This window comes from Manihot esculenta, chromosome 15 (assembly GCF_001659605.2).
Source record: "Manihot esculenta cultivar AM560-2 chromosome 15, M.esculenta_v8, whole genome shotgun sequence".
NCBI classification, from domain to species: domain Eukaryota; kingdom Viridiplantae; phylum Streptophyta; class Magnoliopsida; order Malpighiales; family Euphorbiaceae; genus Manihot; species Manihot esculenta.
The window spans coordinates 5,269,521-5,287,636 of NC_035175.2; the positions used below are offsets into that span (position 1 = coordinate 5,269,521).

An 18,116-nucleotide genomic window follows, 5' to 3' on the forward strand; every position below is an offset into this window, starting at 1 on the left:
GATCTTGCACAAAACTTATTTAAAACATAAAACGAGCTTAAGATCGGCTCTTACCTCTTGAAGATCGAGAGAGACGACCAAAAACTCAGAGTTGGGAGAGATTTGGTGCTTGAACCTCCAAGCTCCAAAACTTTGTTCAAAAGCTTAAATCTTCAAAACCAAGTTAAAACAAGTGAAAATCTTGAAAGATTTAGAGGAAGAACATCAAAGATGGGTGAGGGGCGGCGGAGAGCTCACCTTGGCCGAAAATGGGGAAAAGCTCGCCCGTTTTCGGCTAAGGGACCCTTTTATAGTGGCTGGCCAGACCACGTTCGGGGGCCGAATGTGCCTCCGCATGCATGCCATGTTCGGCGGCCGAACATGAGGTTCGGCGGCCGAACATGAGGTTCGGCGGCCGAACCTGGACTTCCCTCACTTATGCTTTCGGGGGCCTAAAGCACACCCGCAACGCATGCATGTTCGGCGGCCGAACCTGAGTTTTCCTCAAATGCTATTTTCATGCAAAAACTCATTTTCTTTCATGCTTACAACATAAAACTCATTAAAACATTTTATGAAAACATGATGTTTCCCCTTCTAGAGGCTTCCGACATCCGAGATTCCACCGGACAGTAGGAATTCCGATACCGGAGTCTAGCCGGGTATTACAGAGGGACTTAAGTGTTGGGTCGCCAAAATAGAGGGACAGAAGTGTTAATTACGTTAAACCTCAGGGACTAAAAAGTAATTTTCCCTAAAAATTAAGATAGACAATTTGAATCTTCTTTCTTCTTTAATTTTTTATCGGCTCTGTTCTGTTCAATAAGTCTATTATGTTCTATAATTCTGTTTTGAAGCGTTCTAATTTTAACAAGTGGTATGAGAGCTTCATTGTTCTTGTGGGACTTGTGAGGGTGAATTTTTTATTTTTTTAGTGAGTGAATTTATGGTTTTTAGGTTTGAAAACAAAGTAATAGAAAATATAATCCAATAACAATTTTATGGGAATGGGTCCTCCATTATTTAACGGAGAAAATTATCATATTTAGGCAATCAAAACGAAGTCTTATTTAGAGTGTTTGAGTTTGTGGGATGTTGTTGAAACTGGGGCAAATTCACCTGGCCTTGGTCCTAATCCAACTCTAAACCAAATCAAGAATCATGAAGAATTAAAGACGAGAAAGCCGAGAGTTTTGATGTGTTTGCATCCTAGTTTGATGGATGTGATTTTTACTAGAATTATGAATTGTGAAACTCCAAAAGAAGCATGGGATAAGCTCAAGGAGGAGTTTGAATGGAGCGATAAAGTAAAGACTATTAAGCTTCTCACTCTAAAAAGACAATTTGAGATGTTTTAGATAAAAGAAGGTGAAATGATAAAACAATACGCTACAAAGTTGATGGATTTAGTGAACAATATCAGATTGTTCGGGGAGCAATTTCTAGATTTTAAAGTTGGAGAAAATGCTAATTAGTTTACCATTAAGATTTGAGCCGAAGGCATCCGCTATTAAAGAACCTTGTGATCTAATTAAAATGTTCGTGGGTGAACTCATCTGCAAATGACAAGCCCAAGAGCAAAGGTCAAATTTGAGAGAGGATGAAAGCAATGAAGGGGCTTTTCAAGCCAAACAGATCAGAAAACAGTATTCTGGCCGAAATCAAAATACTGTTCCATATGAACGATAAGAAAAAGGGAAATATGTTCTAACAGTGAGGGAAGGAGGTAAAGGTAAGTTTCTGCCTTATCCTTTTTTTCTGAAAACTAATCATTTAGTGAAGGATTGCTGGGCTAAAGACAGATCTAAAGTTCAATATAGATTTTGCAAGAGACATGGTCATTTTGAGAAATTTTGCAGAACAAAGCAAAGTCAAAACACTGTTCAAAACAGAAATCAGAATTCTAATCAGCAAGCCAACTATATAGATGATCAAGAGGAGAAACAATGGAGGTCAGTCAACCTACATGGCTTATTGATAGTGGGTGTACTAGTCACATGGCTAATGAGGAGAAGATATTTAGCAAGCTTGATAGATCAATCAACACTAAGGTTACTCTTGGTAATGGATAAGCAGGGAAAGGCACGGTAGTTGTTCAAACTAATTTGAGTACGAGGTTGATTCATGATGTGTTGTTTATTCCTTCTCTAGCAAAAAATTTGTTGAGTGTGCCTCAAATGATTTCTAATGATTATTCTTTAACCTTTAAGAGCCATCATTGTTTTATTTATGATAAAAATGGTGAATTTATGTGTAAGGTTGCTATGGTTGATAGATGTTTTCCTTTGAATTGGAATTCTCTTTGTGATAGTGTTAATTATGCTAAATCAGATGAATATTTTTTATGGCATAAGCAATTTGGGCATTTTAATATGAGTGTTTTGAAGGAGATGTGATCTATCGAAATGACTAAGAGATTTGCAAGTTTCTTTTGATGATGGGGCTATTTTTGGTACGTGTCAATTGGGAAAGTCTCATAGGCAACCATTTTCTTCGAGTTCTTCATGGAGAGCAATGAATTGGTGCATAACGATGTTTGCGGTCCAATAACTATTGAATCCTATGGTAAAAATAAGTATTTTGTGATTTTTATTGATAATTTTACAAGGATGACTTGGATTTATTTTTTGAAATCTAAAGGCAAGTTTTTGCGTGTTCAAGAAATTCAAGTTTATTGTAGAATTGCAAAGTGGATGCAAGTTGAAGGCTTTGAGATCAAACATCGGGAAGGAATACACTTCTCGTGAATTTCAAAATTTCTTGTTCCAGAAATACAATAGACCATCAGTTTTTTGTCACCTATTCTCCAGAACAGAATAGTGTTTCTGAAAGAAAGAACAGATCAGTAGTAGAAATGGACAGATATCTGTTAGCAGGAAAAAACATGCCAAAGGAGTTCAAGGTAGGGCTGTAAATGAGTCAAGCTATTCGTGAGCTACTCGAGACTCGACTCGATAAAAGCTCGACCGAGTTCGGCTCGTTTTTTAAACGAGCCAAGCTCGAGCTCAATTTTGAGGCTCGTCACTTAAACGAGCCGAGCTTGAGCTCTATAGTATTCGGCTCGTTAAGGCTCGCGAGCTGGCTCGTTTTTAGGCTCGCGAGCTGGCTCGTTGAGAAGGTTCGCGAGCAGGCTCGTTGAGAAGGCTCGCGAGCAGGCTCGTTGAGAAGGCTCACGAGCAGGCTCGTTAAATAGGCTCGTGAGTAATATTGTTTAAATAAATTGGTGAACCAATTCGTTAAATAAATTTATGAACAAGTTCATATATTATTAAAAAAATAAAAATAACTATAAAGTTATAAAATTTAAACTATTATAAATACTTGAAAATTATAGTATTGAAAATTACAAATAATTAAGATTAATTATTATAATTAATATTCTTTAAAATTAAATTATAAAAATCTTTTGTATATAATTATTATAATAAGATTCCATAAAATTAATGTATAATCACAAATAATTAATATTAATTATTATAATAAGTATTCTTTAAAATTATAGTACTACATGATAAATTGAGTTGTAAAAATTATATACATTTTAAAATTAAAGTATAATTATAAAAAAATTTTTGTATATAATTAAGCATACAATATAAAAGATGATAATAATTATCAAAGTATATTAATAATAATTAATTATGGTTATATGGATGTTGAAGTTGAAATTCAAGTTAACTAATTGAACAAGCATGAAGATGATTATGAAGATAATTAAATTATATTAGCTTGTTTCAACTGTTGGAAGTTGGAATCAACTTTATTCGTTTGATATTAAACTTTGTGTGTAATCTAATTTTATTATGTTGTTGAATTTATATTTATTTGTGTTATTTTAGTTATAAATTGTGTTACGTAATTTTTTTTATGTACACTCTCTTTTTTTTATATTATTTAAATTAATGATGATTAAAAACTGATTAAAGTGTAATTATTAATTCGAGCTCGAGCCTGAACTTGAGCTCAAACCAAACTTTTTAATTTTGAGCTCGGTCTCGAGCTTTTTTAACGCGTTTCTTAATCGAGCTTTCCGAGTTCGAGCTCGAATTTTATTAACGAGCTTCTTAATCGAGCTTTTCGAGTTCGAGCTCGAATTAGGCTCGTTATTAAATCGAACGAGCCTTTCACGAGTCGAGCTCGATTATAATATTTAATTCTCGAGCCGAGCTCGAATCAAATATTAGAGCTCGAGTCGAGCTCGAGCTCGAGCTCGAGCTTCCAAACTTTTTTAATAAACGAGCTTGAGCTTTACAAAGCTCGGCTCGGCTCGGCTTGATTACACCCCTAGTTCAAGGTAGAAGAGGCATTCACAACTATCTATTTGTTGAACATATTACCAACGAAGGCAGTAGAACAGAAGACTCCAACAAAGGCCTGGTCTGGAGTGAAACCTACCGCAAAGCATCTAAACGTTTTCGGATCAATTTGTTATATTCATGTTACGGCTGTTAAAAGAATCAAATTAGATCAAAAGTTAGAATAGAGGATCTTTTTGGACTATACTAGTGCCTCAAAAGGTTATAGGGTGTATAATCTTACTTTAAATAAAATCCAGATCAATAGAGATGTTATTGATGAGTCCTTTCATTAAAATTAGGATTTAAAGAAAGTTGAATCATATCAGAAAATGCCTAGGCCAGAACAGAATATGGTTGGGTGTTCTAATCTTGTGGATCAATTTCTCAACAGATCAGAAAATAGCAGTCGATCTGCAATTTTTGGAGCGGACCAGAAAGTTCATCGATGTAGAAAATCATATCATTAGCAGAAATCTATGGACAATCTTCTACAGATTCTGAAGGCAGAACAGAAAGCTCATTAGAATAGAAAATCAGATCACTAGTAGAAATTTATGAGCAATGTTGTATTGCTATGATGGAACCTTCACCTTTTAAAGAGGTCGTTAAGCATGATGAATGGAGAGATGTTGTGAAGGTTAAGATGAAGATGATAGAGAAGAATCAAACTTGAGATTTGGTTGACAAGCCAAATAAGAAGAAAGCTATTAGAGTAAAATGGGTGTATAGGCTCAAGCTTAATTTGGATGGGTCTATCAACAAGCATAAAGCAAGGCTTGTGGTTAAGGGTTATTCTCAATAAACGGGTGTGGATTTTGGAGATATGTTTGTACCAGTTGTTAGGCATGAAATAATCAAACTTTTATGGGCTCTTGCAGCACAAAACAAATGGGAGATTATCACTTGGATGTTTAATCGGCTTTTCTAAATGGTGATCTTGAAGAGGAGTTTTATATTGAGCAACTTGAGGGATTTAAAGTTGCTAGTATGGAAGACAAAGTTTGCAAGCTTTGTATAGCCTTAAACAAGCTCCAAGAGCGTGGTATTGCAAGATAGACTCTTACTTAGCTAAATGTGACTTTGTGAAGAGTGAAAATAAGCCAACATTATATGTGAGAAATTCTGAAAATGGTGATGTGCTTATTGTTTCTATTTATGTTGATGATTTGTTAGTGACAGGAAGTAATCCAATGAGGATATCTCAATTTAAGAAGGAGATGAAGGAGATGTGCGAGATGTCTGATCTAGGGCTGATGTCTTATTTTTTGGGAATGGAAATTAGTCAATCCTCAAATGGAATTTTCATTTCTCAAAAGAAATATGCTCAAGGTTTATTGAAGAAGTGGAGAATGAAGAATAGCAAGTCAGTCAAATCAAAATCAGAAACTGTTTAGAATAGAAAATGGAGCAGAAGTGGATGCTTCTCTATACAGAAGTCTAGTTGGCAATTTATTATATTTAACTACCTCTAGACCAGATTTATTATTTTTTGTAACTGTTCTATCTAGATGTATGCAATATTCATATCAAAATCATCTAATTGCCGCTAAAAGGATGCTAAGGTATGTTAAAGGAACCATAGATTTTAGGATTTCTTTTTCTAAAGTTGAAGATGGAAAATTGATTAGTTATGTAGATAGCAATTGGGTTGATTGTCCGTATGATATGAAGAGCACTACGGGTTATGTTTTTTCTTTGGGTTTGGGTGTTTCTCTTAGATGTCTAGAAAGCAAGATGTAGTGGCTCAATCAACAGCAAAAGCGGAGTATATGGTTGTTGAATCAAGCAATTTGGCTCAAAAAAGTGTTAGCAAATTTGAAGCAAAACAGATTGTATGATTCGTATTCTGTTTTGTATTAAAAATCAATTGCAGAATAAAAATAGTATTTTAATGCAACAATTATCAAAGTGGATAATCTGTCAGCTATTCTAATGTCTAAAAATCCAGTCCAATATGATCGCACCATGCATATTCAAGTATCAAGCAAGTAGACAAATAAAGAAAGAGAAATCTCGCTTGTGCATTGCAGTTCTAATGATTAATTGATAGATATTTTGACAAAGTTTTTGAAAGAAACAAAGTTTAAAGAATTAAGAAAGAAGATTGGTATTGTCAAGAAAAATTATTAAGAAATGTTGAAGAATAATAATTTTTCATTTATTTTAGTTTATTTTTTAGTTTTCATTATTAAGGGGGAATTGTGCAGTTATTTTGAATTGGGGTAATGTGTCTTTTAGGTGTACAAGATATTTATGATAGTATTTATTTTAATATTTCAAGAATATTTTTGTATAGCACTCCGAGGCTTAGTCTGGTGGAAAGTGCATCCTTGTAGCCTTGTGGAGGTCAAAGGTTCGACTCCCCCACCCCTATTTCAAAAAAAAAAGAATATTTTTGTATATAAAAAGATTTTAAATTTTAATGACAAGTAAAAGAGACATTTGAGTTTTTCTAATTTTACTCGGTTTTGTTTTGAAGCATTCTATTTCTAACACCATTTTAAATGAATTCATTGGATTAGTATTCAATTATTGAGTGTTCAGAAACACATCATTTAATTATTACTGACTTTACTTAAATTCAGACGGTGGTGAAATTTCACCAACGTATATATGCAGTAGGTTTTCAATCATAAATTAGAAAGATGGTATATATTACATGATATCTGGCACTGTCATGTTCTTGCATACAATTTCTGTGCATCAAATGTAAATATACATATTTCCTGAAACTAAGACTATCAGACAGAGAGAGACAGAGACATGCCACATTCCTTGATCTTTCAGGCAACTATGATTTCTAATCAAGCATGCAATGGTGTCCTTGCGTTTCTTTTGGAGACAGTTTCATTCTCCAACTTTTCTTACTTCCTCGTTCCTGTTTTAATTGTTTTCACTTGTTCTAGCTCCTCCCTTAATCGATAAAGTTCTCTGATATAGTAGTGTACTCTATCTGTCATCATTGCAAGAAATAGAGAGAAACCTGCATAGTAACGTAGACCAATTATTCAGTGTTCCTAAAATGCCACGTGGTATGAACAAAGTATTTTACACAAAAAATTCACCTACTGTATATATATATGTATATATATTTATATATTGTTGATTAGAAATGATGATTACCCATTAGAGATGCTTCCAAAAGTCTTTGAGCCATGAGAACCTCATCAGTTGAATTAAGCACACCAGCCTCCATTTCACGTTTCCGAATTTCCATTACACTGTATAAGATAGCACTAAACACCGCAAGTAAGGTTGCTGCAACAGTTTTTGCCACCAATGGTCCCCTTCCTCGCTTTAGCTGATCAATCCCTATAATTAACAGGTTTCTCATAGGGGTTCTAAACAAAAGGGCTAGAATCAAAGCCATTTCAACAAACACAAGAGAAAACAAAACATGAATCATGACTGAAACCTGCCAACAAGTTCTTGTTATGAAAAAAATAAAAATCCCCCAGCCCTCCCTTAATGGTTCTGACAATTTACAGAGATCTTAATGGATTGGAAAATGGAGATAAAAGAGTATACCTAGAGCAGAAGATGATCCTGTGGTATATGTGCTTTTCAAGACTTAGAATTTAGTTAAAGAATATTGTATACTTTCCATGACCAAAGGTAGCATAGAATATCTTTAACTGTGGGAAATCAACAGGTGCACGTTTTGTAAGAACTAACAATTTGAATAACCTGCACCTTCAGTTTCAAATTTATAGTTCCAGTGCTGAATTTGCATACTTGCACTTCCTGACTCAACAAAAGGTTTCATCTTATAGAAACAGAATTTTCTTTTTCTTTTTCTTTTTCTTTTTAATTGAAAAAAGGAGAGGACTAAAAAAAATTACAATTTTTGAATATTATATAAAATTGTTCTGGCTGAATAGTAGAAAAAGTAAATCATATAATCAACTTGACTACTTTAAAATTAAGGCTTAATTATTGTTACGTTTGGATTACAATATTTAAATTTCAATATCAATGCTCACTCTGGATAACCTCACCAAACTGTAGAAAATAAACCGTATGATTAACAGAAAAAACAGAAAAACGGTACGAGAAAATGTGACCAATCTTGATTTTTTAAAAAAAAGAAATTATTGTTTGGCACTGTTATTGGTGAACGATGCCTTCTTCTTTTTTTTTCAGCTCGAATTCTTTAAAATGTTTTTTGCTAATTGATTCAAATATTAGGTTTTAATTTTGTGATTTGTAGAGAACAGAAAATGTGAAGTTTTCAGCTTTTAGAATATGAATGTGAGCAACAACGCAAGTCTATGTACATCAACAAATGAATTTAATCATGAAATGGAATACAGAAAAAAAAAATGAACATAATCTATAATTTATTTAATCTATTTTTCAATTTAAGACAATTATTGAATTATATTGAAACTAAGTTTTGTTGGTACCGGATCGGCCCGCCAAAAAATAAAATACTTTTTGATATGTATTTACTCGAAAGAATGAAATCTTGACCTCTTAAAAGAAAAGGGCCGAATCCCTCATTTCAAAGCTCATTATAATTTTAAAATATAAAAAATTGTATCTTGTAATTTAAAAAAAAAATTAAAAAACTTTTTTGAACTAAAAAAAATAAAATTAAGAACTTGTTTAATTCAAATTTTAAGCACCTTCATAGGCATTTGGCCTTTTTTAAGGCTTTGGTAGAGATTTCCAACTCTCCTATCTTTAGACCTAATTGTTAAAATTGGAGTCGGTCGAGAATTAAAACAGCCATTAGCTTAGTCTTGATCGTTTATAATGATTATACACGGCGTACAGTTATTTTTGCTTTATTCCTCTAGTCGTCGTTTCGAATAGGCCATTTTCTCTGCCATCTCAAAGTCACTTCTGATTCTAAAGATTGAAGAAAAATTTCATCAACATTTTGATTTGTCAAGAAAACGAGAATCTAGCAGCCATTTTGAACGCATGAAGCCCAGATTCTATTATGAGGATATGTAGTTAACTAGCGTAACTGCATTGCAATCTAAAAATTTAAACAAGACACCTATAAATTTAAGATGCATTGATCAAATAACAAATTATAGTTGCTTTGTCAATCAGAAATAGATGAGAAAAATGCTGGAAATTTTATGAACCAATGACCCCTCGTGAGAAAAGACCACAGAAACTTCAAGGACCTGACTATATCACAACAAGGCTACAGCCAGACCAGTGATTTGCTCCACCAGAGAAGAAGCTTGACGAGAATTTTCTGTAAGAAATTGGAAAATTCCCCATGTTTAGTTTAGTTCTACTTTTAAGTGTTGAAATTTAAAGCCTGCACAACCAAATCAATCGATCTTGCCAGACATCAAAAATTAAATTAAACGAAAAATATGCATGTATTATTTCAAAAAGTAAATTGGGTAATCATGCCCACAACCATGGGTGTAAACTGGTAACCAAACATTTTTCAGCATAAAATAAGAGCATGTACCATCTCGATATCAATTAAACGAAGCAGCCGCAATTGAGGAACTCATTACAGCAGTGAATCAAAAATAAAACCCTACAAAACTTTGATATCAAATTATTATTGCTGTCCAACAAAGTATATCCTAAATGTAGCAGAAATTTCAGGAAACGGACCACCAACAACTAGCTTCATCTTCAAATGTCCAGAAGCAGCCTGCGTGGGTCCTCAACCACATCTTTGATGCGACGCAAAAAGAAAACTGCCTCTCTTCCATCTATCAGCCTATGGTCATATGTTAGAGCAATATACATCATTGGCCTGGGGACAACATTGCCTCCAACAACCATTGGCCGGGTCACTATTGAGTGCATGCCCAAGATAGCGGACTGCAAAAAATATTTGATTATAAGACTCTTGATCTGATCATCAAAGCCGTAATATGAATGTCATACTGAACATCAAATGTGCAACATATGACTCTTCCAAGAAAGTAACTTTGAGTACACAGCAGGATAACTGATTTGCATGTCAGAGAACCATAAACACATTTTTCAAATAGATTTTGACAGCAATTTCACTGCAATAGTAGATTTATGAAATTAAGCTTAGAGAAAAAGAAGCATATTTATCCAGCAGAATCAAACCTGAGGAGGGTTTATGATAGGTGTACTCAAAAGACTTCCATAGACTCCACCATTAGATATTGTAAATGAACCTCCAGCCATCTCATCAATTGATATAGTTCCATCATTTGCTTTCTTTGCAAGGGTGTTTATCTCCTTCTCTATATCAGCAAAATTCATCTTATCCGCACTACGAATAACTGGGACAACCAGGCCCTGGATTGAATACGTTGAAAATATTAACATACGAATAAGAATCTCATACAATTTCCTTCCTCATCCTTTATGATTAAATAGGAAGAAATATAGAATTCAGCATGAAAAGAAAACTAGAGACAGATACAGCTCCTTCCTCTCATCTTTTCTCACAATCACACGCAACTTCAGCTAAATATAAGGAGGGGGTGGGAGAGTAATAGTTGTTTTCCTTTTTTCACATGCAGTTCATTGAATATCCTGTGTTTCTTTTCTCATAAGAGTAGTATTTAATTGGCTTTAAGCATTATAAGGAGTAACTAGTTAATTTCACTAAAACCTACGATCCCCATAGTAATTCTTCCTTAGTACAATCATATAAGTTATTCTCTCTTTTTTTTCTTCTTCGAATTCTTATGTTTAAAGAATCAAAATGAGAAAAAAAATGGCACTTAAACCATTAAGTTATTATTTATTACAATTGGAATTTCCAGACACACAAGCACCAAATGCAGCAAATTCTGTTTACGTTTATAAGCATAAGAAGCTAATTAGTAGGAGAGATGAATGAATGCAAACCTTTGGGGTGCCAACAGCAATACTGATGTCTACATAATCTCTATATATAATATCATCCCCATCAATAACTGCATTTATAATAGGTTGATTCTGGAGCCCACTTACAGCGGCCTGGAGCATTTTACAGACAAGGAAAATATGAGGAATTATACATGTTAGTATACAAATTTTACTAGCAAATTGTTTTTCTAATTCCCTAATAGCACGTAACGTACCTTCACAAATCCTGACATAAGGCCCAACTTAACTCCATGCTTTTCTACAAAAGCATCCTTGTACTCAGAACGGAGCTTCATCAAGTTAGTCCTGTGAATCAGCAAACAAATAGTGGGGCACATAAGAAAATCATCATGGGAAATGAAGGAATGCCATTAAGATGACATAATCTGGTTTGAAGTAACAACAGAATAACCAGCATCCCAACCTAGCTCCCACCCTCCACCTGCCACACAGAGAGGGACATGGTGTTCCCCAGGCATCCAAAAATAATAGAAACAACATTGAAGTCTAAAATATAGAGAACCACAAATCCCGGGGAAACTGTAAACCAATAGATCACATTTATACATCTTTGTGTAAGCAAGTATAACAAGACATTTGATTAACATAACCTAAGTCTGAAAACTATTCTCGCAAGGAATTAAAACCTAGAATCAGAATCAACATAAATCAACCAAAGCCTAGATATGTAAACTTTTCTCCCATTCCACAAGATTACTTTGAACAAGCAGCATAAACACTGTAAACCACAAGGGTATGCCTGTTAGGAATGACATGACTTTCAAAATGCTTGAACACAAGATGATGAGCATGGTCTGGACATTTTCACAGCTTCAGATTAAATACTTTATTCTTACAAAATGGCTACCAAGAAGAGCAACACCTTCATATATAAAGAAAATGATATTTATTTCAACAGAAAGAGAGGAATTCGATGCTTTTGTGACTGTGTTATGTGCATGCGTAAATGGTTCACATCTATTATCAAAACAATAAGTGAGGAAACTGCTACAAGTAATCAGATGCATAAAAATTAAACTGAGCTCACTCACATATCAACTTCATTGAATGTAGTTAACATTGCGAATGTGTTTTGAGAATCCTTCAATCGGGTTGCAACCCTTTTCCGAAGCCTTGTCATAGGAACCTATTTTCATGAAATTATCAATGCTGTTAACAAACATGATTTTACTTGCCTAAGATGAATAATATCTCTTCAGGATTAACAACGAGCCACAAGACTTACTCGTCTTTCTCTTTCCTTAGGAGGAAGCTGAGGTTCCGATGCAGAAGGTTTAGGTGGTTGTGGGGGTGGTGTTTTAGGCTTCTCTGTTGCAGGAGCAGTTTCAACTTTAGGCTTTTCCTGTTGCTTGTCTTGAGGAGCAGATTCCTTCTTAGGAGGAGGTTTCTCTGTTATTTTCTCAGAGGGAGCAACATGAGCTACACCTTCACCAGATTTTGAAATAACCGCAACCTTAATTCCTGGTTCAACAGTGTCCCCTTCCTTGGCTACAAACTGCCAACAATTACACACACAACCTAAAATCAACATTTACAAGTCAAATCATTAAACCCAGTAAACCCATACCCAACCCAAGACAAACAAATATTAAAAGTAACACAAATTGCCAAAAGCAGGTAGTACCTCTTTTATCACACCAGCTTCTGGACTAGACACATCAATTGTCACCTGAAAGAAAAATTATGCATCATAAGAATTCGATATATACAGCTAACAATCCAATGAGTGAAGAAGATGGAATTAAAAGAAGAACACCTTATCTGTCTCAATTTGAGCAATTGGCTCATCAACTTCTACCCTATCACCAGGATCTGCTCTCAAGATATCATATTTGCAAAATCAATAATTTGGAAAAAAGAAAAAAATAAACATGCTAGCTAGCATCAGAAATTTAGAAAATATAAATATGGAAAATATACTTTTCAAAAACTTTGCCAAAGTGCCATCAGTGATAGATTCACCCATAAAAGGGACAACGACATCAACCGAATCCCCTGCACCAAATAACAATACAAAAAGATTATCAAATTTTGAAATAAAATAAAAGTATGAAAAAATAATTGCAGGTTCCTTCAAAATCCAATAGCTTCTTTTTCATGCAATAGGAAGTCATTAGGTTCCACACCCAGAGCATTCCCCAAAGATCCAAAAAAGCTAATTGCTTTTTCAATAATGAACAGAACGGTGGCAGTAAAAACTATCTACCCAGTCATATCCAGATGGTGTAACTTGCAAGAGTGCAGTTAACCAAGTATTCAACCACAATAATGGTCAGAATCAGCCAAAGATGATTCATCCATTTCATTAAAACTTCAATATAAACAATGCCTTTACTGCAAGGTACCCTTTGCAAAAAAAAAAAAAAAAAAAAAAAAAAAAAACACTTTTTAGAATTGCATACATTGGTATTAGTAGGAAATAGCCTCACCAAGGAAGTTCTAGGAGACTACTTCCCAACAACAAAGGCAAGTGCCAAAATACTCGTATCCTAGATAAACAAAGAAGTATATTATCAATTTATCAATCATGAAGTAAATTGTCAATGGGACACAACAAGGTACTCGGTACTACGTTCATCCGCTTGATTCAGACCATATTAAATGGTGAAATTCAATGCCCTTCTTGTGATTATACTTCCCAAGTGCTGCATAAAGAATTGCTTATGTTGGGATTAGATGGAACTAACATCATCAAGAAAGATCCATACTACGTAAAGTGGCTCATTAAGTACTACAGAGTTAATATCATATAAAAGGTAATACATTTAGAATGTCAAAGTACATAAGGATACAAAACAGAAAAACAGCCAAAGTTTATGCCCACACATATATATGAGTAAGGTGCTAACTACTAAGACAAATAAACAATTCGCTTAGATATGTAAATACACAAACACAATTCAATAAAACTAGCCAATGTTATACCAGTATCTGAAGAAAATGGCCTGCTCCACATTTGCTTGGGAGCCATAAGCTCAATGTTGGCAAAATCCCTGCATAAAAATAAGGCCAGTTGATAACTCTATTCGCATAAAACTTTTTTGAGCTGTATGATTCATTCCCCTTCAGGATAACTAAAATTAAATTGAAATCACTCATTTAAAAGTTCACTTAGAGATAAAAGCTACATGTTGTATGGGTATAAAACATACTAAGCAGCTTATTACTTAATGCATTGCATCTAATTTAGCCCTCACCCTGTTAAGAATGTAACATTAGTGGGCTAAAAAAAAAGGTCTGTTGAAACTATTTCAGTGGGAAGCACATAAGGGAAAACAAAGTAAACTTGTTAAAATGCTTGATGGGGGAAAAACAATCTGATTAAAACAGCTCTTAAATCTGTCCATATACTATCCAAGATTCAAAAAATACCAAAAAAGCCTCCTTTGTACACATTATCTCTCTTTCAGTCAGCCAGCTTTAGCTGGAGACTCCTTAAGAGAGACAATTTCTGGTCCACTTCTCACGGTACAATGGATTGAATATAGAATTATGAAGCCTGCAAACTTAAACAACCAGTGTGGAAAATTCACCAAATCCTTGGTGTAGCAACAAGGCATAATATGCACTAGTTTCTTCCCTCGTTCTAAAAGCATGATTTTAATCCCAGATCAACCAATTTGCATCCTAAATCATGATTCTAAAAGCACAACTCAAAAGAAAAAGAAAAATCATAGAAATAGAATGGTGTTACTAACCTCATGGGCCCTGAACTAACAGAAAAACCTACAAAAACAAAGCAGATTTGTTCAAAGTCATGACTCATTAGAGCAACCAAAACAATCACTTGAAAAAAATGGTAGCCGTAATCACCTGGTGAAATGAGGTGGCTGAAGTTGCGGAGATGCCCAAAACCTCTTGTATGGATAAAAATCTGTTCATACGCTTATAAATTTTAGTTTGAAAAAAGATAACTCGTAATATAATTTTTCAACACAAACCAATCCAGAGAAAGCATATATATGTTGACTACCAGTAACAAAAGGGATTAACAAGCCAGAAATAAGGCACAAAACTATAAATGAAAAAGAAAAACAACTCTTCCATCTGTATCACTAAACTTCTATAAAGAAATTTGAATTTATATTAAAGATGGAGGGGGGACTAACGAAGCACCTCATTCTCAGGAAGAGAGGAAACTCTAGGAGTAGATGCCGCAGGTCGAATACTCTGCAAGGACTGCCTCAGAACCTAATACACATAGATTTTAGTCAATAAACATGCGAATCTACATAGTATATGTATACATCACGATTTAAAAAGGAAAAATAGGAGAAAAATTCTTACAGAAGAAGACGAGCTTCCGGCGGCAACTCTTCTCCTTAAAACGCCCAGCATCATTGCTTGGATCTCTGCTTCTACGATCAATAAAAAAAGAACAAAAGAACAATCAGTACTACATAATACACCGAGAGATCAATCCATGTATTATACAACATATAGAACAATCATCATCATGTAATTGAATAAGAGATTCAGAAATGAATAGTTTAGGATTGACCTGATTGGAGCGTACAGAAACTTTGAACTCAGCGAATCAATAGAAGAAGAAGAAGTAGGGTTTCCCCTTTGAGAGTGTTCGGGCGAGAGAGAGAAAGAGAGAGAGAGAGAGAAGCTGGACTTTTGAGCACTTCGTGCCCCCGAAGGCTCTCGGTGCAGCAAATTTACGAGTTGGTTGCGTGGCGCAGTATGATTGGCTGTAAAAAATGGCATTGCTTTTCCATTGCTTTGCATGTACTAGTTTTCCATTTTTGTTGGGTAAGTTACTAGATCATAGGTCCCTTATTATTATTTAATCCCCATATTTTAAAAATTAAATAATTTAATCCTTCAATTTTGATTCTGTCAAATTTTGCTTTTCTTTCTTCTAGTTAAAAATGATTTGTCCTCGGTATTATTGGTCAAGAAAAAAAAATTTGGAAATGACTAAATTAACATTTTCCTATTTTATATCTTTTTCCTTATTATACAGATTCTTATCAGCACCACTTTAAAAAATCTGCAATTGTCTTATGATTGAGAAATGAAGCAATTGTGAAGTAAACAAATAGAGAAGAAAGCTGTTAGAGATTTTTTTTTTTTTTTTTTTTTGAAAAAAAAAAAGGGGAAAGGATGAGGGGAATAAAGGAGAGATTTGGAAAGAAGTGATAGAGAGTGAAAAAGCTTTGAGAAAAAACAAAAAGCAATTTAGTAAAGGATAATTTTGTCATTTATTTAAGACCAAAGTATAATTATGTTTAATTAGATGGATGGGCTTGCAAGTTAAGCGAGTAAAACGTTTAATTTTTAAAATGTAAGGTCCAAAAAGTTATGCGTAACAGAACCCAATGATTAAATATTAAATTTTCATTTTTCAAAGGAAAATCGAAAATTTTTAATTTTTGTTTTTTAAATTCAAATTATGTGATAAAATATAATAGAATAAGTTTTTTTTTCTTTTTTTCCTTATTCGGTCATGCGTCCTTTAGCAATGGGGCGACTTATGTTGTCTAATAATGGGAGAAAATTCTGCGCAGCCACATGTTGACCATGTGCTTGGTTGGATGGCTGGATAAGCAACGATTGAGGAATAATTTCTTGGTCAGAGACGAGATGCTCCGATTTTCCAGCGCAAAATAGTACCATAGAGAAAAAATTAAATCAAATAAGCGTACGCATGTCTTATAAAGAAAAAATAATTTAACTTTTTCAAATTTTTATTATAAATTTTTAATAATTTATAACATATTCTCTAAAATTTAATAAAATTCACCATCTGTCATTTTAATTAAAAATAATTTAGTTAATAAAATTTTATTATATTATATCACAATATTTAATCATTCAAATTTTATTTTTATATCAGCATAATTTCTTTATTTTTAATAAATTATAATAATTTAATTTTTATAGTTTTAATATTTATAATAATTTTTTTTTTAATTTAAGTTAAAATTTTTAATTTAGGATTGATCAATGATAGATTTAATAGAATACTTATTTTATTGACAAAATAAAAACTCAAAAATACTAAATTGCAAAGATATAGAATAATTTATAAATTTTACGTATTATAATGTAAATTATCCTAAAATTTTAATCTGAACTAATTTATTATTACATCTCGTTAATTAACTTATTTGGTATGGTATATGTAAATAAATATTTAATTTGATGAATGATGAGATCCATTGGCAAGTTGAAAGAAATGTAGACTGCAGAAGTCTTGATCTAGAATACGGATAGTTACAATTAGGGGTGAGCATTCGGTCGGTTCAGTTTAAAACTGAACCGAACTGAATAAATCGAAAATCGAAATTTTAGTGTTTATAAAAACCGAACCGAATCGATTTTGGTCAGAAACCGAATCGAATCGAATCGGTCTGATTCGATTCGGTTCGGTTTGATCGGTTTCGAATTTTAATTTTTTTTTATTTTTTACACTTTATTTTTAGTATTTTAAAATTTAATTAAAATATTTTAACTTTAATATGATTTAATTTCTCTATATTATTGAAAAAATATATTATTATCACTAATCGGTTCGGTTCGGTTTTTTTGGTTTTTTTCTGATCAAAACCGAACCGAACCGAAATAACAGAAATTTCTAAAATTAAAAATCGAACCAACCGAAATATATAAAAAATCAAACTAAATTTTTAAATTAATTCGATTCGATCGATTTTTTTTGTTTGAACCGAATACTGCTAACCCCTAGTTACAATTCAATTTGCTTCCTTTGTTACTTATCTTCATAATGTTCATTTTCAAAACATTACAACGACTTAAACTTTTTGTTATAATATTTTAGTGGAAGAATTGACACTAAAAATTTATTAAAATTTATAAATAAACACTTAAATTTTACTATTAAATATAAAAAATCTTCATTAAATAATATTTATCTTCACAAAAAATTTAATTTTTTGTAACATTTAAAGTAACTTTTACTTAGATTTACTATTTTTCTATCATATTTTAATGCCCAAAGGTTGAAACAAAAATCGTTGCTTGCAATATGGC

General features: G+C 33.1%; 2 protein-coding genes across 3 annotated transcripts; both read right to left on the reverse strand.

Annotated features, from left to right (window-relative positions):
- Positions 1–6,914: 6,914 nt before the first annotated feature.
- LOC110602665 lies at positions 6,915–8,080 on the reverse strand. Its single transcript, XM_021740235.2, has 2 exons — positions 7,401–8,080; positions 6,915–7,260 (listed from the first exon to the last, which is right to left on the reverse strand). Exons 1-2 carry the CDS (start codon positions 7,681–7,683, stop codon positions 7,142–7,144), a joined length of 402 nt encoding a protein of 133 aa, XP_021595927.1. The 5' UTR covers positions 7,684–8,080; the 3' UTR covers positions 6,915–7,141.
- A 1,523-nt stretch (positions 8,081–9,603) lies between these two features.
- LOC110602201 (dihydrolipoyllysine-residue succinyltransferase component of 2-oxoglutarate dehydrogenase complex 2, mitochondrial) lies at positions 9,604–15,775 on the reverse strand. 2 transcript variants are annotated; one of them, XM_021739659.2, is made up of 15 exons: positions 15,616–15,775; positions 15,402–15,472; positions 15,231–15,305; positions 14,928–14,988; positions 14,813–14,840; positions 14,040–14,107; positions 13,035–13,109; positions 12,871–12,926; positions 12,739–12,783; positions 12,340–12,609; positions 12,146–12,240; positions 11,309–11,399; positions 11,094–11,204; positions 10,341–10,535; positions 9,604–10,082 (listed from the first exon to the last, which is right to left on the reverse strand). In XM_021739659.2, exons 2-15 carry the CDS (start codon positions 15,453–15,455, stop codon positions 9,891–9,893), a joined length of 1,416 nt encoding a protein of 471 aa, XP_021595351.1. In that variant the 5' UTR covers positions 15,456–15,472; positions 15,616–15,775; the 3' UTR covers positions 9,604–9,890. The 2 variants fall into 2 exon arrangements, with proteins under 2 accessions (XP_021595351.1, XP_021595352.1); XM_021739660.2 differs by having other exon boundaries at positions 15,402–15,466; positions 15,616–15,767.
- Positions 15,776–18,116: the final 2,341 nt, after the last annotated feature.

Bases quoted from the DNA above. Each gene is read 5' to 3' on its own strand.
- LOC110602201 (XM_021739659.2), bottom strand. From the start codon at position 15,455: ATGATGCTGGGCGTTTTAAGGAGAAGAGTTGCCGCCGGAAGCTCGTCT. The intron at 14,841-14,927 runs GTGATTACGGCT...TTGTTTTTGTAG, and splicing joins CAGCCACCTCATTTCACCAG to GTTTTTCTGTTAGTTCAGGG. The intron at 10,536-11,093 runs GTTTGCATTCAT...TATTCAATCCAG, and splicing joins TTGCTGTTGGCACCCCAAAG to GGCCTGGTTGTCCCAGTTAT.
- LOC110602665 (XM_021740235.2), bottom strand. From the start codon at position 7,683: ATGATTCATGTTTTGTTTTCTCTTGTGTTTGTTGAAATGGCTTTGATT. The intron at 7,261-7,400 runs GTAATCATCATT...GTTACTATGCAG, and splicing joins TTTGGAAGCATCTCTAATGG to GTTTCTCTCTATTTCTTGCA.